Here is a 27,228-nt window from a genome sequence, read left to right as displayed (position 1 = left end):
CGTGCATTATCAGCGAACTCCAAATATATGAATTTATGCTAAGTATTAACGTATAGATAGAGCAAATAGTGGAAATTACCTATGGAAAAAGACGAATTCTTAGCACAATCGTAATGAAAAATCGTCTTTACCGTAGAGCAGGTTTAGTTCACGTAAGAAAACAAATAGCTTAGTTAGTTAAAGCAACTAGTCTGTATGCCGAAGGTATTGGGTTCGAACCCCATGGAAGTGCCGTTGTAATTTTTATTACTGTGGTTATTTTATTTTTTATGTGGGAAAAAATCAAATTGTAACATATGTGTAAAACTCATGACGATATCAAAAAAGAGAAAATGTCGTTCTCGCACTTGCATTAGTGTCTCTAATTTTTGTTTGCAAACAGTTTCGTAATAATTTCCCCTGTGCTCACTACTCACTACATGCTCACTGGTGCATAACGAATGTTTTCCAGTAAATGTTAATTCTAATTTGGAGAATTTTATAAAGTTTCACAATGTTTCTCGCTTGATAGTGTTCTATCTACTTTTTTGGACACTTTGATAACAGATTTCCCTATTAAATGTTTAATTTCCCCTATATATATTTAATTACAGAAAAGTTTTACATGTATTTGTCTTAAATTGAAATTGTTTTGAATTTACCACATGAGGTAAGTAGCCCGAAGGAGGAGAACTGAAGTAACTGATATTCTACGTAAAAGCAACCTATTGTAGAATGATTATGCTTCTTAACTTCAGCACATAATCTTTACGTTAATCAGACAGACAGAGAAAAACCCTGTTCTTTCCTCTCCTATGACCACTCATCTTAAAGCTCTACATGTAATGATTCGTGTCATATAATTTCGGCTCTCCAAAGACATTTATATTTATTATTATTATTATTATTATTATTATTATTATTATTATTATTATTCCTGAATATGCCACCCTTACATAATGTAACTTTAGATATCTTGGTTTAAAGTGCTTTGTTTAGTAATAATTTGAGCAATCATGTAACAAAATTTAAAATGTATGAGGGGGCACGAAGTTTTATTTCTCCCCTCTCTTTTCAGCACCGTCCCAACAGAAAGTATATAATTTCTGACAAGCATAGTAGACAAAATGAATAAGAAATATATTTAAAGTAACCTTTCCTCCTTCGTGAATGGAATATCACGTAACATTTTTTATTCTACTGAAGACGACCCTATGCCGTTATGGTTAAGTATCAAAAGAAATACCTAATATATTTATTGCGCCCCTTGACTGTAATATTACCTCTTCTTTATTTGTTCGAGGCCACCCTACATAACCAAGGGTGACAAAAAGAATAGGAAAAGTGTCTAAAGATTACAAAGCACTTTATATTTTGTCAGAAACAAGGCAGTGTATACACAGCATTGTTTTCGTTAACAAGTGTTTCACCGTTGAGTCGCTTATAAAATTAGGCAGAATAAAGTTTTCTAGAGGGATTTGTTCAGGATGGTTTGGTGTCGCGCTAATAACGATGAGTATATTTATTTACATCACCGTTAAAGAAATAGCAAACTTTCTGAAAGGAACTTACTTAGGAAACATCAGATCCTCCTTCTACTTAATTGCATCTGGCGTTCTGAATGAAAGTTCTATGGGACTATTAGAAAAATATATATTCCCGTTTCCACGCTGATGGTAGAATTTCTTAAGCAGTTATTGAATTACGTTCGAAGCATAGGCGTAAATAGCGCCCCCGCAACCCTGTGGCGTTGGGACCGCACAAGCTGGAAGGCCAAAAATATACAGAAAGTACGCAGGGGCGGACCAGGCCAAATTTTCACCCGGGCAAAGTGACTTTTTGGCGCCCTCCCCCTAGTACTAGCCTATATTTTACATTTTATCATAGTGTTTTTAATATTTTAAACCCATTTTTCAAAAAGACATTCATTACCTAGGAAAACTTCACAAAGAATATGGCCCGCTATAAACAATGCGAACTCCCCGCCCCCCGCTTGGTCTTGTGGCTAGGACGCCTGCCTTCTGTGGTACCGGATCCAATTCCCGGTGGATTACTGTTGAACGATAAAAGTGGTTCAGATTCCACTATAATTAGTATCCGCATCTCCTTTGGCCATTAAGGCATAACCGTGGAACGCTAAACTCAAGCAAACAAACAAACAATACTTACACCCCTGCCACTTTTTATTCTACATGCCATCTCTACATTTTTCGATACAGTCCCCTTATTACTATGAAACTCTCTTCTTCCATGGTTATGTAATTGCCACTACTTTACAAGAATATAAACCAAAAACGTCGGTAGAAAACACGTTCTAAAATTTACTTTTTGAGACTCGTTTTGGCGCCTCTCTTTCTCTGGCGCCCTGGGAAGTCGCTCGGCCCTTGGCACGCACCTGAAAGTACGGACGCATAACTAAGGACTGCGGAGAAGAGGTTAACCTTCATAGTATGCCACTGGTTTGACGTGTTTGAAATGTTCAGTGACTGATCGGTTAGTGAAATAATTTCGACGGTTACTGATGTTTAAAGTTTAGCTGAGACAAAGTTACCTAACCAAATACATTTGATATCGCGATGTCACAATTTGATTTTTCCTCACCTATAAAAGATAAAAACAATCAACAGTAATAAAAACCCTTACTCGTACTGGGCTCTAACTAACAACCTAATTCGTACAGAGTAGTTGCTCTGACCAACTGAGTTTCGATTTCTTACGCGAAAGAAGTCTGTTATATTACGAGCCATGCTTTTCATTAGCAAAACTGTTCGAAGTAATACGAACATGGCTCAAGAACAGAGACGGAACTGAATTATTACTCGATTGATCTTGAGGCCAAATCACCAAAGGGTATCTATAAACGTAAGTTCAGCATGCATTTCTGTGGAGTTCTGTTCAGTATTCCTATCTGCCAATCACGCTTGTTTGTAAGAGTAATATTTTACAAACCTAACCTTTCGATAGAGCACAATAGCAAAAGAATAAAAGGTAAGGAATTCTTGCCCTTGTGAACGTTGGATACCACCATGTGCAATAAAACTGTCGCGTCTCCTTGAAGTGATATTTTATCGAAAATAACTCTTTTCTCTTTATATATCCGAAGTTTTTGACGGTTTCAAAATGAGGAAACGTTACTGACAAACAAGGACGCATTTAGGGGTGGGTACAGGCGGTCCGGACACCCTCTGAAATCCCAACTTTTCTGTAAATTTAGCCTAATTTTTGGGATTATCTTTTAAAATGTTATTATAATTTATCCTAATATTGAAGTCGGGCCCCTTCCGAAATAAATTACTGTATACGTGCCTCCTGACAATTTTCAATATATTCGTTAAATAATAAAGTAAAATAATTAAATTAGGAGCAAAAAGCTTCAACACGGGCTAACTTTTGTCCACTGCCAATATTGTTAGAAGGGATATTAATAGCAAAAACTGCTAGTCAATGCTGAACCTTGAAACTTCACCCCGAACAGCAAGCCTATTATTGAGAACTACATATGAAACATTTTATCAAAACTTTTCTAGCTTTTATCTGGCATGAAATTATTATATACACCAAAATGCACTATCCTAAAATGTGTATCTAAACATTGCTCTACGAAGCAATGAAAATTTTTTATCGAAATATTTGGGCAGGAAACTCTAACAGCCAGCCATTTTATTTAAATCGTAATAAACCCTGTAACCGTGCGTTAACGTGAGGACAAAGCTTGGTCCATTGGTAAAGTGTTGGAAGAATGAAAACTCAATGTTCGTAGGTTCGAATCTATCCACTCACCAGAATATTTTATTCTTATGTGTAACGATGAAATAAGAAAGAAAAAATGTATAACCGTTAAGACAAAACTTCAACCAAGTCTGAAGAGAACAATACTAAAATAGTAACACAATGACGTCAACCAAGAATTATTTCATGTAGTGTTTGGACGAAATTACAACTGTCAACAATTGCAGAAGTAAAAACAGGCTGATAGGCGTAATATAGTTTAGACTTCTGAATGCATTTACTTCCTCAAAACTTCTGTCTCGTCATTGGTATTCCGTTAGTCATGGTAAAACCTTTCAATTGGAAGTGAAATGACACAAACTAAAACAGTTTTAAATCAATAAATGTCTATGTGTAAAAGTAGGTGTCTCTTATCTGTAGTTCTGAGTTCATTTTACTTTGAAGTGACAAATGAGAGAAGAAAGTATGATGATCGAAAAAAAATCAAATTTGAGATTTCAACGAATTTACACGTATTATATCCCCTAATACCGAAAGTTATTTTTCGACACATGTCCATCTGTTCGTCCGTCCGCTCGCTACACTTTTCTGTGCACTCGCCTAGAGGCCAACCGTTCAACTTATCTGCACCAAATTTTAGTTTAAGATTTTCATAGTATTTCCTATAGTTTCTTTTATTTCCCTCCTACTCCCAAAACAAGGGTAGTTTCCTGTACGATGAAAATAGAAAAAATATATTTTCTCATAACTGGCTCTAACGATTTTGTTTTCTTTCTTTTTTATAAATCAATATTTAATTAGCAACCCTATTTTGTGGTATAAGGCATTTATCTGAGAAAAATCTACAAGGGGTAGTTTATACTTAGGGGTGAGTTTTTTCTCAGTGATTTTCTCAAAATGGACTCAAGTGTTTTCGTTCATATTTCATAAATAAATATTTCATTAATAACTTAACAATATGGCATAAATAACTCGTTTGTCCTAAAAAAATGCGAGGGGTAGTTTATTCTTGGTAGAGTGTGTTGTCTGGGCGATTTTCTCAAAAATGACTCAAAAGAGTTTATTCGTATTTCAAAAATACATATTTCGTTAATAACCGAACAATATGGCAAAACTCGTTTGTCCTAAAAAAAATATACGAGTAGTTTACTCTTGGGGGTGTTTTTCCTCCACGGTTTTCTCTAAAATGAATCAAGCAATTTTGTTCGTACTCAGAAATAAATATTTCATTAAAAACCTAATAATATGGAATAACTCGCTTGCCCTGAAAGAATCCTCAAGATATAGTTTATTCGGGGAGTTATTTTTCCCTCACGATTTTCTCAAAAATTACTCGGACAATTTTATTGATAATTCATAAATAAATATTTCATTAATAACCCTATATTTTAGTATAAGTCATTTCTATGAAAAACAATTACGACGGATAGATTATTTTGGGGGTCAAGGTTTTTCCCAACAATTTTCTCGAACGACAGGCGATTTTGTTCAAATTTTGCAAATAAATATTTCATTAATAAGCAAAAGTATATCTTAACTCATTGTTCGAAACAATTCACAAGAGGTAGGTTACTTCTGACGTGTTCTTTTTGAACGACTTTCTCGAAAATGACTCATTTGATTTTTCATATTTCATAAACAATTATTGCATTAATTGCTCTATTATATGTCTAATGAAAATGTGCTCAAAGTGTGAGTTAGTTTTGTAGTGTGGATTTTCTTCAATCGAAGTTTTTATTCGATAATCTGACATTCGATGTATTTGAATAATACGATATTTTTTTCGTAGTATCCAAATACACACTTCAGTAACAACTGGGGCCTAACACAGTTAAGAAATTGAATTGAAAAAGTTTAGTGCGGTGGCCCTGTAATTGAATATTTTTTGGTAAACACCCTAGCTTTTTGTGGTAAACTCAGGCTTTTCTTTTTCGAGCGACAAAAGAGAGAAGAAAATATGGCGATTGTGAAAATAGTATATCAAATTCAGATTTCAACGGATTTACATACTTCATGGCGTCTATATACCGAAAATGTGATTTTTCGATACCCGTCCTTCCGGTCCGTCCGTTCGGTACACTTTTCTGTGCACTCGCCTAGAGGCCATACCGTTCAACGTATCTACACCAAATTTTAAACTTAGGGTTTACATAGTATTCCTACAGGAGATTTTCCCATTTTTTCCTACCGCCTAAAATAAGTGTGGTTTACTAACAGCCGAAAATCGAAAAAAGCTATTTTCTCCAAAATGGTTTTAACAATTTTGTTTATTTTTCATTAATCAATATTTAATTAACAACCCTATATTGCAGTATCAGATATTTCTCTTAGAAAAATTTACGAGGGGTAGTTTATTCTTGGAGGTGACTTTTTCTCGACGATGTTCTCAGAAAAGACACTGGCAAATTTTGTACACACTTCATAAACAAATATTTAACCTTGCAACATGGTATAAGTCAATTGACCTGTAGTAGTTTATCCTTGGAGTTGAATTTATTTCCAGTGAGTTTCTCAAACACGACCAGTTGGCAACCCTGTATCTCGACAACGAAGCTGAACTCGAAAACTGCAAGAGGGCCATTTGTCTCCTTTTGATGTCATGAATCATCTCCCGAAGTTTGTGGACATCTTTCAGGTTCACCCTTAATGAAGCTTCTTTTCGAAAAGTTAACTATTAACTTTAGACATTGTTTATTTTAAAAAAAAATCACAAATGCCGTTATTAATTTTAAGGCAGAGAGCTACTTTTGAGAGAATAGATCTTTAAAGATAATTTTAAAACTTAGACTTTTGTTTTCGAGACATTCCAGACAAGACGAGACATTTTAAAAGCTATCTCGTGTCCAAAACATTTGTTACGTGTTATTTTGGATGTCACAAAGCGCGTCTCGTCTCTTTCTCGAGACATGTCTTATCTCGTGCGCATTCGTAAACACTTGGGAAGGATTATCTTTCTACTCAAAGCATTGTTTTTATAATGGTTGCATATTTATGATAATTCCCGTCAACATAAATTACAGTCCTTTCAGTTGAATTAATTGTTTATTATTATTATTGAAATTAAAATTAAATGGAATATCTAGTTTAACGTTGCACGATTATGCACCTACGCTAAGGGAGAATGATGATGAATGAAATGATAAAATGAAGAAAGTGGGAGGAAAATGGAAAATTCCGAGAAAACCCATACCCATGCACACGGTATTTGTCTACCTCAAATTTCACTTGGCGCGAAGTGGAGTCGAGCCACGGACCCCATGAATGCTCTATTATTATTATTATTATTATTATTATTATTATTATTATTATTATTATTATTATTAATAATAATAATAATAATAATAATAATAATAATAATAATAATAATAATAATAATAATAATAATAATAATAATAATTCAAGTGAGCTTAACGAGTTTCAACCGTCCGACTCAACCAATGTTTGGGTGCCTGTTCGTTCGTCTACTCCATGACAACTTTTCATAAAAGACATTTCCTTTTAATGAAACTAGTAAGTGCCTTTTAGCTTTGAGAAGTAACTATTGCTTGGAATTTGAAATCTGCCAAATATAAGAGGTAAAATTAACCAAATGGTGCAAGTTTACACTAATGTATACAAAACAATTTTGCAGTATCAATTACGTGAATCTTGTCCCATAAAGAAGCCGAAACCCTACACCGAAGAGCCCTCCGAGATTTGATAACTGTCCACACGGACTGAAATTGTCATTTGAAGCCAATATTTTTTTAAAAATAGACGAAAAATTCGAAAGTTATAAGCATTTTCATATTTTTGCCTTTTCCCATAATGGAGCCGTAGCACACTATACTGATGAGCCCCCCGACTCCAGGATTTGATCATTCTCCATCGGACTGAAATTGTCATTTGGAACCAACACTTTAATACGAAGCCCAACATTTCTTTAAAATAGACGAAAAATTTGAACGTTATAAACATTTTAACATTTTTGCCTTTTCTCATAAGGGGCCCGTATTAGCCTACACTGAAGAGCCCCACGAGATTTGATCCTTGATCACTGGGACTGAAATTCTCATTTGAAACCAAAACTTTAATATGAAGCCAAAAATTAAACTTTTACAATTTAAACTGACTGGGTTCCAGTTCACTCCACTATTATGTTTAGTTTAGTTAAGTGGTAATTTGTGACAGCTTCACATCATCAAAAGAATCTTTCACCCCCCCAGAAGTTTGTGCTGGATCCGCCACTGGATTCAATAGACACTTTTCCTATTTTTTTTATCACCTTGTTGGGGTTCCCTCGTACAAATAAAGAAGCGGTAATATTACAATCAAGGGGCTCTATATATTAGGTATTTCTTTAGTTACCTACCCCTAACCGCACAGGGCCATCTTTGGTTGAATAAAAAAATGCTACGTGATATTCCAATCATGAAAGGGGAGAGGATGCTGTAAATATATTTCTTATTCATTTTGTCTACCCTGCTTATCAGAAATTACTTTCTGTTGGAAGGGTACTGAAATGAGAGGGGCAAAATAAAACGTCGCACCTCCTACATGGTTGTTCAAATAATTACTAAAGAAAGCATTTTAAACTAAGATATCTAAGATTTAAACTAAGAAACTAAGATATCCTTACATTATGTAAGGATGGCATATTCAGGATTATTATTATTATTATTATTATTATTATTATTATTATTATTATTATTATTATTATTATTATTATTATTATTATTATTATTATTATTATTATATGAATGTTTTTGGAGCACCGAAATTTTGTGAGACGAACAATGGAATGTAGAGGTTTAAGATGGGTGGTCATAGGGAGGAAAAACCAGATTCTTTTTCTGTCTGACTCTCTAACGTGAAGACTATGTGCTGATGGCAAGAAGTATCATCATTCTACAATAGGTTGCTTTTACGTAGAATATCAATTACTTGAGTTTTCCTCCTTCGAGCTACTTATCTCATGTGGTAAATTCAAAACAAGTTCAATTTAATAGAAATATATTGTAAAACTTTTCCGTAATTAAACATCTAGGGAAAATTAAACATTTAATAGGGAAATCTGTTATCAAAATATCCAAATAAGTAGATAGAAGACTATCAAGTGAGAAATATTGTGAAACTTTATAAAATTCTCCAAATTAGGATTAACATTTACTGGGAAACAACGCGCCAGCGAGCATTACGTATAGTGAGCAGTGAGCACAGGGGAAATAATTACTAAACTTTTTGCAAACAAAATTAGGAATGCTAATGCAAGTGCGACAACGACATTTTTTCTTTTTTTGGTATCGTCATGAATTTTACACATATGTTACAATTTGATTCTTTCCCACATAAAAAAATAAACAAAATAATTATAATAATAAAAATGATAACGTCACTTCCATCGGGATTCGAACCCGCTACCTTCGGCATACAGACTAGTTGCTTTAACTAACTGAGCTATTTGGAGCTATTTGTTTTCTTACGTGAACTGAAGAGTGTGAACTTAGCAGGACCACTTTTGAAAATTATAAATGTTTGCACACCATACGTTTGTACTGCGTTTGTACCGGTTTGTACCGTAAAAATTTTCGTTTGTACCGGTCTCAAATTCGAAAAAATCGAAAAATAAAGTGGTCCTGCTAAGTTCACGTGAACTTAGCAGGACCACTGATAAATTTCTACAAATTTGATGATTTTTCTGTACGATTCGTTTGTACTGCGTTTGTACCGGATTGTACCGTAAAAATTTTCGTTTGTACCGGCCTCAAATTCGAAAAAATCGAAAAATTAAGTGGTCCTGCTAAGTTCACGTGAACATAGCAGGACCAGAATACAAATTTCTGCAATTCTTAAGATTTCTCTGTTTGAATCGTTTGTTCTACGTTTGTACCGGATTGTACCGTAAAAATTTTCGTTTGTACCGGTCCCAAATTCGAAAAAATCGAAAAATAAAGTGGTCTTGCTAAGTTCACGTGAACTTAGCAGGACCACTGATAAATTTCTACAAATTTGATGATTTTTCTGTACGATTCGTTTGTACTGCGTTTGTACCGGATTGTACTGTAAAAATTTTCGTTTGTTCCGGTCTCAAATTCGAAAAAATCGAAAAACAAAGTGGTCCTGCTAAGTTCACGTGAACATAGCAGGACCAGAATACAAATTTCTGCAATTCTTAAGATTTCTCTGTTTGAATCGTTTGTTCTATGTTTGTACCGGATTGTACCGTAAAAATTTTCGTTTGTACCGGTCCAAAATTCGAAAAAATCGAAAAATAAAGTGGTCCTGCTACGTTCACGTGACCGTAGCAGGACCACTGATAAATTTCTACAAATTTGATGATTTTTCTGTACGATTCATTTGTACTGCGTTTGTACCGGATTGTACCGTAAAAATTTTCATTTGTACCGGTCCCAAATTCGAAAAAATCGAAAAATAAAGTGGTCCTGCTAAGTTCACGTGAACTTAGCAGGACCACTGATAAATTTCTACAAATTTGATGATTTTTCTGTGCGATTCGTTTGTACTGCGTTTGTACCGGATTGTACCATAAAAATTTTCGTTTTACCGGTCTCAAATTCGACAAAAGCGAAAAATTAATGATCCTTCTAAATTCACGTTAACACTGATAAATTTCTACGAATTTGAAGATTTTCCTTAACAAATCGTTGGTGCTGAGTTTGTACCGGATTGTACCTTAAAAATTTTCATTTGTTCCGGTCTGAAATTCGAAAAAATCGGAAAACAATGTGGTCCTGCTACGTTCACGTGAACGTATCAGGACAAGGAAAGAAATTTCTAGAAATCTGAGGATTTTTTCTTCACAAATCGTTTGTAGTGCGTTTGTACCGAATTGTACCGTAAAAAGTTTCGTTTGTATCGGTGTGAAATTCAAAAACTCGGAAAGGAAAGTGTTCTGCATAGACAAAATGAGACATTCGTGTAATAGTTTTTGAAACAATTTTCATTATATTCTATTGCATTATCTGTTGCTAAAACGCTAGGTGTCGAACTATGGTACGAATTTAAAGATTAATTAATAATGTGTCGCTTGCGATTGAGCCGAATCTTTTGACTACTTTTTTGGATGAGTGAGTTTGTCGTCTCTGACTAGGAATGATCGACTGTACTTTATGAGTCGTGTTTCTTCGTGATTCGTGTATTTTCAGGAGTCGTAGTTTCTAAGGAGACGTGGTTCTTCTAGGGTTATGGTCTTTGGCAGTTAGGTTTCTTTAGGAGTATGGGTTTTGAGGAATACACGGTAGTTTGGGATTGACAATATTTGTAGCATATAAATCTTGTACAGTCAGTAACAATATTAAGTATAGATTGGAGCTTTTTTTCTTTATACTGGTCCCTCCAACCTATACTTAAATTTTTCTAACTGAATGTTGCTAATTCGCGAATCGCCTCTTGCTTCTCGATCTTCGTGGTCCAACCAGTTGCTTTTTTTGGAAAGGTGGTTTCAATGATTCGTGCGCCTTCTCAGCAGTGTAGGCAGATTGGGCTACAAGAAGCGGATTGGGCAATGTTTGATCCAAAAGTTCCTACCAAAATTTCAAATTGGGCGACCCATTACGTTCTCGGCTACTTGCAATTATCTGCCAGTTTAACTCAAAAAAATACTCTACTTTCTTATTTTTATATTTGGAATCACAAATTTATATTATACAATAAAAATTTTGTTTGTTTAGTATCCTATTCACAATGAACAATAGTTTTACTGAAACTGAAACGTTTGATACTAGCTCAATTCTTGTTTTAGTAGATTTTAACCTCAAGATCTTACAAGACCAGTGTTTTGTTGACTTTGGGCTGTAGAAGTATCACTGACCGTGTTTCTGTCTCAGTTAATGCTCAACCTAATCCCCAACCTCACGTGAACTTAGCAGGATCACTTTATTTTTCGATTTCTTCGAATTTGAGACCGGTACAAACGAAAATTTTTACGGTACAACCCGGTACAAACGCAGTACAAACGAATCGTACAGAAAAATCATCAAATTTGTAGAAATTTATCAGTGGTCCTGCTAAGTTCACGTGAACTTAGCAGGACCGCTTTATTTTTCGATTTTTTCGAATTTGAGACCGGTACAAACGAAAATTTTTATGGTACATCCGGTACAAACGTAGAACAAACGATTCAAACAGAGAAATCTTAAGAATTGCAGAAATTTTTATTCTGGTCCTGCTAAGTTCACGTGAACTTAGCAGGACCACTTTATTTTTCGATTTTTTCGAATTTGAGGCCGGTACAAACGAAAATTTTAACGGTACAATCCGGTACAAACGCAGTACAAACGAATCGTACAGAAAAATAATCAAATTTGTAAAAATTTATCAGTGGTCCTGCTAAGTTCACGTGAACTTAGCAAGACCACTTTATTTTTCGATTTTTTCGAATTTAGGACCGGTACAAACAAAAATTTTTACGGTACAATCCGGTACAAACATAGAACAAACGATTCAAACAGAGAAATCTTAAGAATTGCAGAAATTTGTATTCTGGTCCTGCTATGTTCACGTGAACTTAGCAGGACTACTTTATTTTTCGATTTTTTCGAATTTGAGACCGGTACAAACGAAAATTTTTACGGTACAATCCGGTACAAACGCAGTACAAACGAATCGTACAGAAAAATCATCAAATTTGTAGAAATTTATCAGTGGTCCTGCTAAGTTCACGTGAACTTAGCAGGACCACATTATTTTTCGATTTTTTCGAATTTGGGACCGGTACAAACGAAAATTTTTACGGTACAATCCGGTACAAACGTAGAACAAACGATTCAAACAGAGAAATCTTAAGAATTGCAGAAATTTTTATTCTGGTCCTGCTAAGTTCACGTGAACTTAGCAGGACCACTTTATTTTTCGATTTTTTCGAATTTGAGGCCGGTACAAACAAAAATTTTAACGGTACAATCCGGTACAAACGCAGTACAAACGAATCGTACAGAAAAATAATCAAATTTGTAGAAATTTATCAGTGGTCCTGCTAAGTTCACGTGAACTTAGCAGGACCACTTTATTTTTCGATTTTTTCGAATTTGGGACCGGTACAAACAAAAATTTTTACGGTACAAACCGGTACAAACGCAGTACAAACGTATGGTGTGCAAACATTTATAATTTTCAAAAGTGGTCCTGCTAAGTTCACACTCGTCGTGAACTGAGCCTGTTCCGGTAAAGACGATATTTCATTACGGTAGAGACCTGCACGGGCCGAATTTTTCGGCCCGAGCCCAATCCAGCCCGAACGTACCTAGGCCCGGCCCAGCCCGGGCCCGAAATGTTTTGAAGATTTTCGGCCCGAGCCCGGCCCGGCCCGATAAGTTTTCTAAAATTCTTGGCCCAAGCCCGGCCCGGGCCCGATAAATTTTAAAAGTTTTTGGCCCGACCCCGGCCCGATAAATTTAAAAAAAAAAATAGCTCTAGCCCCAATCTTTCTCAAAATTTAGTACTAAATTTGACCTAACCCTCAGAAACATTTTCTAAACTCTGGTTCACAACCTGACGCTTGCCTCCCGAATGGTACCATTGCGTACTAGAACTTTGTCTGTCATCGAGAGAACAAAAACTCCATTCCCTGTAACAAACATCTAATTTAATTGATTTTTAACATAAAGTGAAGATGGCAATATTGTTTAGCGACAGGCAAATATTCCCACCCCTTCTTGTTATATTTTGAGTTCAGTGAAGGTCAAGATCAGAGCTCAATTTACCGCATAATGCCTGCAATCCTCTATAGTGAATTGGAGCCGCTAAGCAACACAAACTGTAAATAGTTATTGCATTCTTTGTAACATTTCACACACACACTTCTTCAACATTTGGCTTTATTTCAATTATCGTTTAACGAAAGTCAATAATTATTAAAGAACTGCAATTGATCGGTCCCAGCCCAGCCCGACCAGAAGAGAAATCAGTGTCGGCCAGCCCAAGCCCGGCCCGGTCCAAAGAAATAACAGTGTCGGCCCGCCCAAGCCCGGCCCGGCCCAAAGAAATAACAGAGTCGGCCCGCCCAAGCCCGGCCCGCGGGCCGGGCCGGGCTTCGGGCCTCGGGCCAGGCCCGGCCCATGCAGGTCTCTACATTACGGTCGCGCTACTAATTCGTCCTTTTCCATAGACAATTTCCACTTTTTGCTCTATCTTTACGTTAATACTTGGCATATATTCATATATTTGGAGTTTGCAGATAATGCACGAAATAAGACATATTAGAAATATTTCGTTAAAAGTTTCGTTTGTAGATTTTATCCACATTTCTCTCAGTGATATAGATGTCGCTGCTTCGTGTTGAACTGCAGAATTCCCTCGCGTTCTTGAAAATTTCCCACCTTAGCAGAGTTGGTAATTCTCGAGATTTCTGTCGATTTAATGTTTTTTGCTTCTAATTTCTTTATTTTAAGCTAATATCTAACACAAATATTAAAAATGGGTTTGTTATTAACCTGTTCTGCTGGGGAAACCTTCCGAAATTTCGAACATATAAAGAAAACATAGATATTTTCAAAAAAATTCAAAATAAAGAGACGCGTCATTTATTTTGCTCATGGTAGTACAATACGGCAGCGCACTTGTGTACTTAAAATGGCAGTTCCTAGTAGTAGGAACAACAATACTCTCAAAATAAATTAATAAAATTCTAAAGGGCATATTTTTAATACTTTTGCTGTTGAGATGAATACTTTTGCGAGCAGGTCTTATAATAATTTACTTGATAACTTAGCAAATTAGTGATTTTATAAGTACACTATCAAAATGTTACAACAGTAAGAAATGTATTAATGTTATGTTCTCTGAGTATAGAATTGAGTCTAAAATTTTATTCATGTAAGATATTGCAGATTGAAACTTGCACAGCTCCGCAATAGTTTACTGACTTCATATGGTCCTACACAGCACCTCGTATACCTCGCGGTTTCTTGTTATCCATGTTTGGTGCAAGATTAGAACTTACGTTACTATCCGTTATGGTGTTATTCATAATATGAGAATTTGGCATCGGAGAGAGAACCTCGGTTTCACTTTCCGTTTGTGTTGCTGTAGTATTTTCCATCGGAGGAAAATAAGATGGGCGACTACGATACCATGATTTATCCTGTGGAGTTCTGTATTGTCTTCGATAGTTACATTTATTATAGTTACTGTTCCTACCACAATACTCATCGTTTCTTGTGTTATGATTGCATGAAATCGATATCGTGTCCGTCATGTTGTAATCTGACTGAACAAATGTGTCTTTCTTAACTCTCTTGGTATAATTAATCTATGCTGGACGAACGAATGTTTTCCATGGTTCTCCAAATTGCCCGTCTGAAGCATGGTATTCTTGCATATCAGTTAATCGGATCAGTAAATCTTCCACAGGTTTATTAGTATTAGCACGGAGTATCTATTTTATTTTCTGGTGGGATACCATTCAAAATGAGTTCCATTAATTCTTTTTCATCAATCACACTCACAACTTCCTGATGTCGGTCCACGAGTTTCCAGGCAAAATCCACTAGGGATAAATTTCGGTTCCGATTTTACTTCTTGTACTGAAGTTGACGTTTTTGTGCATCCTCGAACCTTGATGACAGATATCGCCTTTTAAAAAAATATCTAGACAAAATTCTTACACGTCTGCAATTTATGGCCTCTATTGCAAACCAAGTACCTGCGGACTTAACTAGGGAGACGAATAATAGTTAGTTTTTCCTGTCCTTCAATTCAAATAACTCCAGTGTCTGGGTAACTTCTTTTCGAAATGCTTGAGTAACTTCTATTTTACCTATTTGTCCCTTGTACTTGGGAAAACTCGCGCATTTCCCTCAATTGTATATTCGTTCCAATTAAGAATATTAGTGACTAATTTTGATACCGTATTTAATTTCTTTCCATTGGACCACAATTCAGGAAATTCCAGTGAGTTTCCACAAGATATAGGTCCTGGTACGATACTACCAGAACTGATTTTGGTTGTATTATTTACAGTGTTATACTTGTTGGTTTAGATGACGAGTTATTTTGTCACTATGTATTAACAGTAGCAACCATTGTACTAGCAAACGTTACGGCACTCGACACGCTAGGGGTCACTACAATAATATCCTCATCAACACATTTTTCAATGGAAATCGTGGGAGTTACTGTCGATGGCTTATTTTTTAAAGTTACAAACGCAACTTGTGAGAAACTCCTGGTAGCCGTTGTGGATTTCTATAGTTTTAAGATTGAAAGTACCATCTTCCCTGTAGAGATGCGATTGAATAGTTGCAATAACCTGAACTGTGTATCGCGAGGGACATTACGCAACGTATCACGAAATATACGATCAATCCCGGTGCAGTATGGTTGACTCAAGAGTCAAACTTTAGAGATGTGAATAGAACGTTATAATTCTCAGTATTAGCGCTACGAAAATTTAATGAGTTGCGCTCTATAGGTATGAGAAATTGATTAAAGTTGTCAGAATAGTGTGCAAATTCAGAGATAGAAGAAAAGTGTCGGCATAAAATGGGGTTAATCTGCAGAACCCTCTATTTCTATGGGATTAGTCTCTAGAATCCATCTATTTTTAGAGCAGGCACACTAGCAGCAGTAATTTTTCATTGATTGAGCGACTCTGTCGCCAGACAGTAGTCACTGTTGTCCGACTATTTAGAGACGATACGTAGTCTTTCCAGCCTTGGAACTTCGACGATTTAAGAAGGTAAATGGCACGAAGACGCGGAATGCGAAACTGCTGGATATTTTCAGCAATGGCATGCCGCTTAAATGGATAGCCTCATAAATATTTTCGGACCACCATAGTACTCGCCGTCGTAGATCGCTGCTTCTAAATTTTGGAATGGAATTACGTTCAGTATCTTTTACACCCTGTTCAAATAGATCTATACAATCAGCTACAGAGAGATTACCAGAAGGACGAAACTCTCTCAACTCCCGAAATACCGGCAAATCGCCACGTTACAAATTGAAGCATTTAATTCAAATTGGCAAAAGGCAGTCCAGTAATAAATGTCGGAAAATGATCACTGTCTAGAGACATGGGTGTCCATCCCAAGTTAATGAACCAATGAGGATAACACTGTTCGGAGAAAAGTCAGTACATGAGCAAGGATTTACGGAAACCAGTAGAGTAGGGAATGGTTGTGGTGTCATTAACAGTAAGCATCCCAATTTCCTAAGGAAGCCCGTGATTTGTCGACCACGATTTTCTGTGCGGATGTAGCCTTAATACAGGAAATTCGAGATGATGATAAAGCTGAAGTAGCTTGGCTGCCGCAAATGCTTCAGTTCGAGGAATGCATAGTGAGCAAATCATGATCGGAGGGGAAATAAATACTTTACCACAACTGCTTGCAAACCAGAAGAAATGAGAGTAATACGCCTGTAATGATAGTAGTCTGTACGCTGATGACAATATTAACAAACAGCTCGACCATTAGTGTGCTTATCACTTGTGAAATACATGTAGAAAGCTAAAACCAAATGCTACATCAGCTGAAGATGCGTCGCCTGCAATCAAATCCAATGCAATATTAAATACCTGTCACAATGCTATATTTACTTTATCAGAGTATAAACTAGAAATTTTATTGTAATATACACGGGAAAATAGCAGGAACAAGAAAAATACTACTATATTATAAAGAAGTAGCTTACCTGATAATATAAACTGCCTTTTGGTCCAGCGTTGTACTCCGCATAAATGCGAACAACTGGAAGTCTAACGGACAAAACCTTAGGGGTAGATTCTGTCAAGCGACAGTTCTTTCTATCCCATCCTGAACCATCCAAGAACAGGCCATGTACAAATACTCCTTCCTAAAGGAGAAAATTTCCAAATCAAGTACAAATTGATTACGACTGAGATTTAGAAATACATTCACACAAAAGTAGAAAACATATTAAAATCAACTTGAATATTAACAATTGTGGATTGGTTCATAATGATGTTTAATAGGAACGTCAGCTGTCGGCACGAAAAGGCAACACATCTTTCCCATAAAAGGTTTCCAAAATGAAAACAATAATCAAAAATAAAACTTACAAAAAGTAAATTGACGGAATATAATAAATCCCTTCTCACATGGACCTGAACTGAGGCCTCAAGCCTGGTTACAATGAAACTTCCAAGCAATTTCTTTTATCTTGAGATAATGCAGGGATCTCATACGATCCTTAAAACTAGGTAGGTTTTCTGTGCAGAGCCTCCCGTGGCCGCTGTATTAAATAAACGAAAAACATTTGAAGAATGTGTTACGTGCAGGCCAATCAGCTATCGTAATCGAAAATATTTTAATTATTGTAATAACAATTGTTTTTCTATTTGTAATTATAGTTTTTCTATTTCGCAAATGAGTTCATTCGCAATATGGTTTAGTCAAATATGTAAATGATGGCAGTTATCAGGCGCGGAAAGCTAAAATAAAGGACTAGAGCAATTTTCTAGTTTAGGTACTGAGAATATCCGCTCAGCTATCTACCCACATACCTCATAAAGTAAACTTATACCGCATTGGGACCCCTCTCATGCACTAAACCCGGACCTTTTACATTGCACCACACGTTCGCAATATAACTACTATAACTACTAGAACGTTCGCTAAAATTGCACGAAGGCCACACAACACTAATGACAATTAACTCTCATTGTTTCTTTTTTTAAAATATTACATTATCGTTTGGTATGCAAACTGCACAATATACTTAAAATCACCTACTTTTAATCTTTTAAAAGTAGTAATTACATTTGTTCATACTTGTTGGTTCGGGTGGAAAGCTCTTACTTCACTGCATACCTTCTCTAATTCCTCTATTCTTGCAGTTTTTTATAATATAAATCGAGATTCACATTATACAAAAAAAAATCATATTTTTCTTATGACTATTAATACGATTGATGATTCCCTTGTCCAGTAGCACTGTTTTGAAATAACAGCGAGAAATAAAGTTCAATGTCGTCAGGCGGAACTCTTTTCTGAATGGTAGTTGTATGTAAGTCCAGAAGAAAATAGAAACTGCTTCTATTTCTTTCAAGTCAGGATCCAAATAAGGACAGCACAAAAGTTGAACCTGGACTAAGGACAAGTTACTTCTCACATGATCGTTTAGTAAGGTCGTGAGTTAAGGATCGTGAATGGTATCCTCAGTTGAGGCACATCTAAGACAAGCTTAATGAATGAATGATTACGATTTAATAGGGTCATCCCCAACGAAGGTATTTGTCTTTGTCACGATAAGGCCAATGTCCGACACATAACCGAAAAGACTAAAGAATTAAATAACGACATATGTAATTTTACAATCTCTCTCTCTCTCTCCGGGGCCAAAGAATTTCTATTCACCCCGTATATACAATATAAGCAATCAGTTCAGGGTAACGAAAGATTGATTGGTTTAATGGGGTTTAATGGAGAGGTCAGCAACGAGGCTATTTGTTCCTCTCTCGATTAAAGCATATGCCATAAATAAAAGTTTAAAATCCAACATTTTAAAATATAACAAAATACTACTGCAAAAGAGATTTAAAAATCTAAGAGAAATAAAATATAAATATATGAGAATAAGAAATATATAATAATAATAAATATGTAGCAATAACACTAAACAGTAATAAGATATTTTATAAAAATAACAAAAACTAATTATATATATATAAATTTTGAATATTAAAACAGTAGAACATCAGAAATCAATGTTTCAGGCGAACTTTTCCACATGGGCCAACTACCGTCCACTCAGCAATCATCAGGTTGACTTCCACCATATCAGATTTCAAAGAAAGTGAAGATGGCTTACGAAGAACTGAAGATTTTGTTCTCTTCGGGAAAAGGATCATATCATTGGCTTCGCATATATATACTGGCTAAATTTTAGGCCGGTCATATAAGGTGGGCGGCGAAGAGGTGGATCTCGCCGAAGACAACCTGAAAGAACACTAGCAAAAGCACGTGGGGTTTTGGAGGGTTCGCTAGTCCATGCGACTTAGGGACTGAATTTCCAGTCTTTGATCGGGAACAAGATTTCTTTGGGTGGAAACGTCGGACGTCTGAATTGCCACAGATTGAAAAGAGGTAGCTGGAACTGTAGCAAAGGGCACACAAAGCGAGAAAGGGATGCGCGCCTTCTTTTAAGCGACTCTTAGAATCAGCAGCAGAGATCTTCTGAACAACGATTAGCTCTCGGATACGTTTCTCACATTGAAAGGCTATACAGTCCTAAGATCAAGCAGAATGCTCACCCCTGCAGTTGACACAGAAAGCCTTAGTCGCAGTAGAACGTTCCATACCATGAGTACCCTGGACACAATTCGCACAAAGAGCAGCACTTGCATTACATGATGTTCTGGTGTGCCCAAAGTATTGACATTTGAAACAACGCAGTGGACTGAGAATATAGGAACGGATCTTAAGGCGATAATAACAAGCCTTCACATAGTTAGCCCCAGTTTTATGTCGTGGGGGTCTCACAGACCCCAAGGAATCATACGGCTCGATTATTTCCTTATTTTGATAGTTAAAGCACAGTACGTTTCTGACATCTTCAGAAATTCAATTTTACAGTATATTTTATGACCATAACAAATTTTCTTTCGCCTAAGTCATAATTATCTGACTTAATTGTAAATAACCCTGCTTTTTCTGTCGTGGGGTCTATGTGACCCCAACTGGGAGTCAGTTTGCTAATAGTTATGAAGAAATTTTAAATTATATTACTGAGATTTTCTGACAATTAACCTCGTGTAAAATGATTTGAAAATAGTTCGTACTTGTTCGTTGATGGCAGTGGCGGATAAAGCCCGGGGCTGGGGGGCCCAGGCCCCACCAAAATTTTTGAACGTCAAAAATAATTGAAGCTACTATTTATATATATTTTTCAAATTAAAATGGTTTGCGTGAACTCATGATATACCTATCATAGACTGGAATCTGGTTGCCTCTCCCCAAATTTTACCTCCTAAATCCGTCACTGGTTGATGGTGCTAAGGGACTAGAGCGATCTGTCTGTTGCAAGGGGGAAAGTACTAGGAAAAGACAATTTATAAATTTGTGATTTTAACTTCTCTTTTACTCTAATAATCACGGAATGTTTCCAAATAAGGCTGATGGGAGAAAGTTTGTCTTCTTTCAGCGTATTTATATGTGTTAGTTTATCACTAAATCGACCAAGCGGCCGTACCTCAGTTAGGCAAGTTAGATATCTTCACCGGTAGATCCAAGGTATATTCATTTGTAGGTAGCACAGTCCTACCCTCTACATTATTACTAGCAAATTGTCTAGTGACGTAACTTTATGTGATTCACCAATTTATCATTGACAATCTAGAAGGTGGGACTGTGTTATTTACAAATGAATATACCTTGCATCCACTGGTGAAGTTATTTGATCGAATTAGGAATACGCCCATCCAGAGTTTGATGCATGCAAAGTAATCAGAAAGTTTGATCGTGTATAACAGACATTAGTTAATCACAATTTCTTCCAATCTGAGAAGAAAAAGTAAAGACTTTCTTCATTTGCCAGTGTGACCGCTGTTTTCTTCTTTCCATGTAAGCAATCATTGTAGTGTAGTGTATGCCTAATTGGTTTTCCAAACAATTAGCTTTTCGGATGAAATTATTTGTTCTTTATTATGTCTGAACCTAAGGGACCTCGAACAGATGAAAATATTAGCTCCGTACTGTTTGAAGATAGTGATGAAGAAAGTGAAGCAAATTTCAGCGAAGATAAAACTGATTCTGAAGACGAAGATTTTGTTTTGCCACCAGGAAACGACTATGACGATCCTCCAGCTGGTATTGAGAAAGCTAGTGAGAGTGAAGATGAAGTGGGCGAATCAAACGTGACTGACCAAGAATCAGGAAGTGAAAATATTGTTGTGAACAATGGCGGTGATCCTCTGCGAGTTTCGAAAAACGAAATATACTGGAATCCCGAGCCGCCGCCATCTACTCAAACTAGAAGAGAGCCGCCGACACCTACTCAAACTAGAAGACATAACATAATTACATCTTCGATTGGTGTAAAAAAAGAAAGTACACATTGCTACGCCATGGGAAGCATTCAAATTATTTTTCAGTGATGCTATTCTGGACGAAATAGTACAATGCACAAATCTCGAGGCAAGGCGAGTGACTACTGCCTATTCAAGCACTAAGTGGACACACCCACTAGATAAGATAGAATTAGTTGCATTTCTAGGACTGTGCATTCAGGCAGGGGTTTATCGTAAATTGGGACTGTCTTGTAATAGAACTGTACAAAGGTACAAATGCAAATTTGTATCGTGCGACTATGTCACAGATGCGATGCGAGGTTTCTTCGATTTGATGATAAACGGACACGCGCAAATAGACTGAAAGAAGACAAACTTGTCTCCATCCGATTTGTTTGGGACTTTTTTTTTTTTTTTTTTTTTTTGCGAACTGTAGAAGTTATATACCAAGTGATTGTGTAACAGTGGATGAACAACTGGTTCCATTTCGTGGTCGCTGAGGCTTCATTCAATATATGCCTAATAAGCCAGCTAAATATGGCATAAAAATATTTTGGTTATGTGATGCATTGAACTATTTTGCACTCAATGGTTATGTATACGTAGGAAAGCAACCAGGAGGTACTGTGAAGAAGAATCTGGCTCAAAACGTTGTGAAGAAACTTTCAAAACATTTGTTCAAATTGGAAGGAACATTACTATGGACTATTATTTTACAAGTGTTGAACTTGCTCAGTACCTGCTAACTCAGAATCTCACTCTCGTTGGAACGATAAGAACAACAAACGTGAAATCCCGGACATTATGCAACCTAGTAAATCTCGTAGTCCATTGACATTTGTCTTCGGATACAACGGAGACCTACCGATCGTAAGTTATGCACCTAAGAGAAGCAAAGCTGTGATTTTACTCAGCACGCAGCATCATGATACCGCTGAGTCTGACACAGGTAACAGAAAGCCAGATATAATTCTATATTATAACAAGACCAAAGGGGCGGTGGATAAATTTGACCAAATGGTGAGAGAATTCACAACAAAACGGCCAGTGGCGTATTTACGATTTTGTTTCGGGAGAGGCTCTGCTAACTTTCGGGGGGGCTTTGCCTGAAAATGTAAAAATTCTGCAAGATATTTAATATACTTACTATAGTAAATAAGATTTCGGGGGCTTAAGCCCGGCAGACCCCCCTAAATACGCCACTGAAAACGGCAAACAAGAAAGTGGCCATTACCTGTGTTCTTCAATATGGCAGATGCTTCTGCGCCCAAAGCATCTATAATTTTCAAAATTCAAAATCCAGATTTATCGAATAAACCCAATGCAAGGCGGAATAAACCCAATGCCCAGCCTTGTCGAGGACATGATAAAGCCTCACATGTGGCGAAGATGAGAGATGTCAGCTCGGTTACCAAAATCAGTGACTGAAGCAATGAAACACTTCGGAGTCTCCAAAACTTTAAGCACTTCAGCAATTTCTGCGTCATCTGCGAACAGAAGAAAGTGTCGTCATCTTTGTGATCAAGATCTGTTTGAGTGGAAACATCAGACATCTGGGTTGCCACAGTTTGCTAGAAATAGCAGCAACAGTTGCAAAGGGCACAGAAATCGAGGAAAGGATGCTTTCCTTTAAGCGACCCTTAGCATCGGCAGCAGAGATCTGTTCATCAATCATTAGTTCTCGGATACACTTCTCACGTTGAAAGGAATGAATGAATGAGTAAGGGGATTAATGGGGACGTCAGCATCGAGGCTATATGTCCCCGTCTCGATGAACGCGGTTGCTTAGGACTGGACAGTCCCGAGACCAAGCAGAATGCTTGCCCTTGCAGTTGATACAAAAGGGGTTAGTCAATGTACAGAGGTTCACACCATGTCTACCCTGGCCACAATTCGCACAAAGAGCAGCACTTGCATTACACGATGTTCTGGTGTGCCCAAAGTGTTGACATTTGAAACAACGCAATGGACTGAGAATATAGGAACGGATCTTAAGACGATAGTAACAAGCCTTCACATAGTTCAGAAGTGTAGGCAAACTGAAAGTAAGAATTAGTGACTGAATAGCAACGAGTTTACCTGAGTTCTTACTTTTAAGGCGAGCTACCTCTACATGTTAGTCAGCCAGCTCCGATTTAATATCCTCCTTAGTGGCATTTATGAGGTCCCAACATATCACACCGCAAGAGACGTTCAGTAGACCATGGGGTTCTACCCACACGTTAACTGGTCCAATAGTAGTCAATTTAAGTAGCTTCGCTGTTTGATTCTCGTTGACCGTTTCCATCAATAGAGTGTCATTCCATAATTTCTTGACATCTTTCACCTGTCCGGCGTTATAAGTACTTTATTAACGAGAAGAGGGGACAAGCCCTTAGTAGTAGTCGGACGATTTGCTGCAGCATTGGCACTATCAGCATCTTATCTTTAGTAACAAGATATGGGACTACAGGGCTACATTTTGTCTTTTCCACACTATCTACACCTTGAAAGTTTGTCTAGTTCTCATTTGGTTTGGGCTTTTTACGGAAGGATGAGTCCGAACCCGAATTTATAGTTTTAGTACCCACAAAATGTTGGTATTACATATACATCTATGAACAGAAAATGTGTGTGAAGGCCTCAACTTCACATCGGGACACTTGCGTGGAAAACTTACGCTACTCCCCTGGCTATTCCATACGCACGACTTCACCGTAGGATCAGCGTGGGGCCGAAGTGTTTAAGGGGAATGGGGGTGCAAGAAAACCATTCCTGTCGAGAAAAACGATTGGCATCGGAAAAGGAATAATTAGAACTAAAACACGACCTGGTGAAACAAAAGAGAGATCCCCGCCAGCCCAAAAGTAAAAAAGGTGCGGATTTTTTTTGTGCATTTCTGGTTTTGACAGTGTTTTGCTTTTGTTTTAATATTTTTTGTTTTTTGAGTATCTTCTATCACTCAGCACACCAGATAACTCGAACACTAGACGCACACAAAGCAGGCTGCATGGGGTGCACGTGCACTCCAGATGGAGGAAGACGTCCACAACTTATCCAGTTCCTAAGACTCCCACCAACCATTCGCAAGTCCGAAAGCGGTACTCGCGACTGCGGATGCGAGGAGATGCGGATGAAGAAGTAATAAATGCATGAAGAGGGAAGCTGCTCTCTCAGCTCCACCCCCTCCCCGACGATGACGGTCTGTTACATGGAAGAAGAGGTGACAACTGAAATGGAAAGAAAACGCTGCTCTTTGTTGCACGTACGTATAGTGTTTCAGGAATAGGAATAACATGTTTGCATGCTTTTAAATAGAATTAAAATGAAGCAGAGATAATAGTAAACGAAAGAAACAAATCTTTAAGAAAAAGCAGTAAGGAAAATAAGTTGCTTTTGAATGCTTGCCAAGTAGCTAGTAAATATGAGATTGTACAAATGGCAAAGTCAACGTGGAGTTTGTGTGAATTATTGGAGCGTTTTTATGGAAGACAGGTGGCAAGTTTTCAGTTAATAATACTCAGCGCCGCTAAATGCAAATCCGTCGCGGGTCGAAGTAAATTCAATCGAGTGTAATTAAGTAAAGGTCTCTACAGGAGAACCACAAGTTGTGTAAGTGATGACACCCACCACAGTGATAAGCATGAAACAAGTTGAAATCCAAGGGATGTTTTTAACGCCGACTTCGTGCCAGACCTCAATGACCTACATTGATACCTCTCCTCAGTTCAATACTCCCGTGAAGAATGGGCTGCCATTCACCAAGAAACCTTCCAGCACCTGATTGAAAGTATGCCTGCGAGAGTAGAAGCTGTCGTCAAGGCTAAGGGTGGGCCAACACCATATTGAATGCCAGCAGTACCGATGGAGGGCGTCACGAACTTGTAAGTCATTTTCAGCCAGTTGTCCGGATACTTTTGATCACAGTGTAAAACGTCAGCACAGCCAGAGCTTAGGCTCCGCCCTATTTCCTCTTCTCCCGCGGTCCTGTTCACCAATCGAAACCGATTTTTCAGTTACGAAAAATGTGTGATTACATTGTAGTTAAGGGTAGAAGTTTAAATTGCTGTTGTGTGTGGCAGACGATTGCTAGAAAGTCAAGTAGAACACGTGAACAGAGAGTGACATCAAGTATTGTGACTTGCCTGTGTTGCCAAATCTTTCATAGACAACAATCAAGGTTACAAACTCCATATTAAAATAACTATTTTCTTCTTCTTTCGTTCCTCATTCATATACGAGAATAAATGTCCATGGTTTTCTAAAAGTTTTCGTCATATTTATTAATGTGACTTTGGACTACATTATAGTTAATTCTGGATTTATGGTAAGGGCTAGTAAATCATTAGATCTTGACCTTCGAGGGAAAAGTTGGTTTAGAGAATGAATGAATGCATTTTGGTAATCTATAACTAGTTTGTACTTATTTGGAGAGAGAGAAAAAACATTGACTCTGACTTTAAAGTAAATTGAACAGTTTGGCGATATGCTCAGAATTCACCGAAAAGGTACTTGCGTATATATATATATATATATATATATATATATATATATATATATATATATATAGAGAGAGAGAGAGAGAGAGAGAGAGAGATAGTAAATATGGCGCGCGGAACATCTCTATTATATTACGGTTGAAGAAAAATATGTGTAATGAAAGTTCTTACGGCAGGACCAGTCTTGATTTCTTCTTTATTCAGTCTAGTTACTTCATTATCCAAGGTAACGAAGTCCAAAGACCAACCAGCGTGCATTCTTGTCACTTCTTGCCTCATGGCCGTCAAGAAACCTAAATCAATTAATCAATTTATGATAAACAGAAATGAAATTCAGTCAAACAGTAAACAAAACTACCTCTCGTTGATAAATCAGAATATCATAGATACGATCTTACGAATAAAATTAAAATATTATACTTTTCTGGTACTCTTGAAAGTAGCTTAGTAATAACTAATACCAAACGAGTATGTTAGGTGCTTTTAAGTTTATTAATTTTAAAATTGCTTGTCTAATACCACTCTAACTTGATTGATTGATTGTGTTTTTCATGCGAACGCCAGCAACGGGCAATAAATCTCGTCACGAGAAAAGGTCAATGGTTACACATGCTTCTAAAAACAACTCCCAAAATAAAACCAATAATCAAAATCAGATTTTCTCTAAAAATTTAAAATCTAACATGAAATCGAGTATATACTAGAATACATATTGAAAGAATAAACGTAAAAGAAATAAAATTAAGATATAGTTCACCAAAAGACTAAAGGGATAAATGGCAATCATATCGTCTCTCTCGAGACAAAGGGGCGTATCTCATTTTCTGAACTTTTCCAGGTGACAAGTTTAAAGATGTTATCATAAGTTTATTTTATCGTGTTGTGTCAAAATTTAATTTGATCTCATAAGTTACATACCTGACACGAAGGACATCAAACTAAATTTTAAAAGAAGACGATGGAATAAATAATGAGAGAAGGTTTAAACTCGTCTCCTGGAAAAGCGAAGAAAATGAGATACGCCCTTTTGTCTCGTGAGGGACGATATATAGACCTACAAAAATCAAGAATATA

At 36.8% G+C, this 27,228-nt stretch overlaps 1 protein-coding gene across 1 annotated transcript in view; it reads right to left on the bottom strand.

Annotated features, from left to right (window-relative positions):
- kl-3 (dynein heavy chain 8, axonemal kl-3) overlaps positions 1-27,228 on the bottom strand; it is a 555,080-nt gene that overhangs the window by 9,287 nt on the left and 518,565 nt on the right. Inside the window, exons 67-68 of the mRNA XM_081731423.1 lie at positions 26,326-26,447; positions 17,341-17,502 (exon numbers count right to left, since the gene is read on the bottom strand). Of these exons, the coding sequence (XP_081587549.1) occupies positions 17,341-17,502; positions 26,326-26,447 (284 nt within the window). The remainder of the gene's footprint in view (positions 1-17,340; positions 17,503-26,325; positions 26,448-27,228) is intronic.

The sequence above is a fragment of the Thermobia domestica genome, chromosome 11 (assembly GCF_964235325.1).
Source record: "Thermobia domestica chromosome 11, izTheDome1.hap1.1, whole genome shotgun sequence".
NCBI lineage: Eukaryota > Metazoa > Arthropoda > Insecta > Zygentoma > Lepismatidae > Thermobia > Thermobia domestica.
The sequence above is the reverse complement of the archived record's forward strand: the minus strand, read 5'-3'. Positions and strand labels throughout refer to the sequence as shown.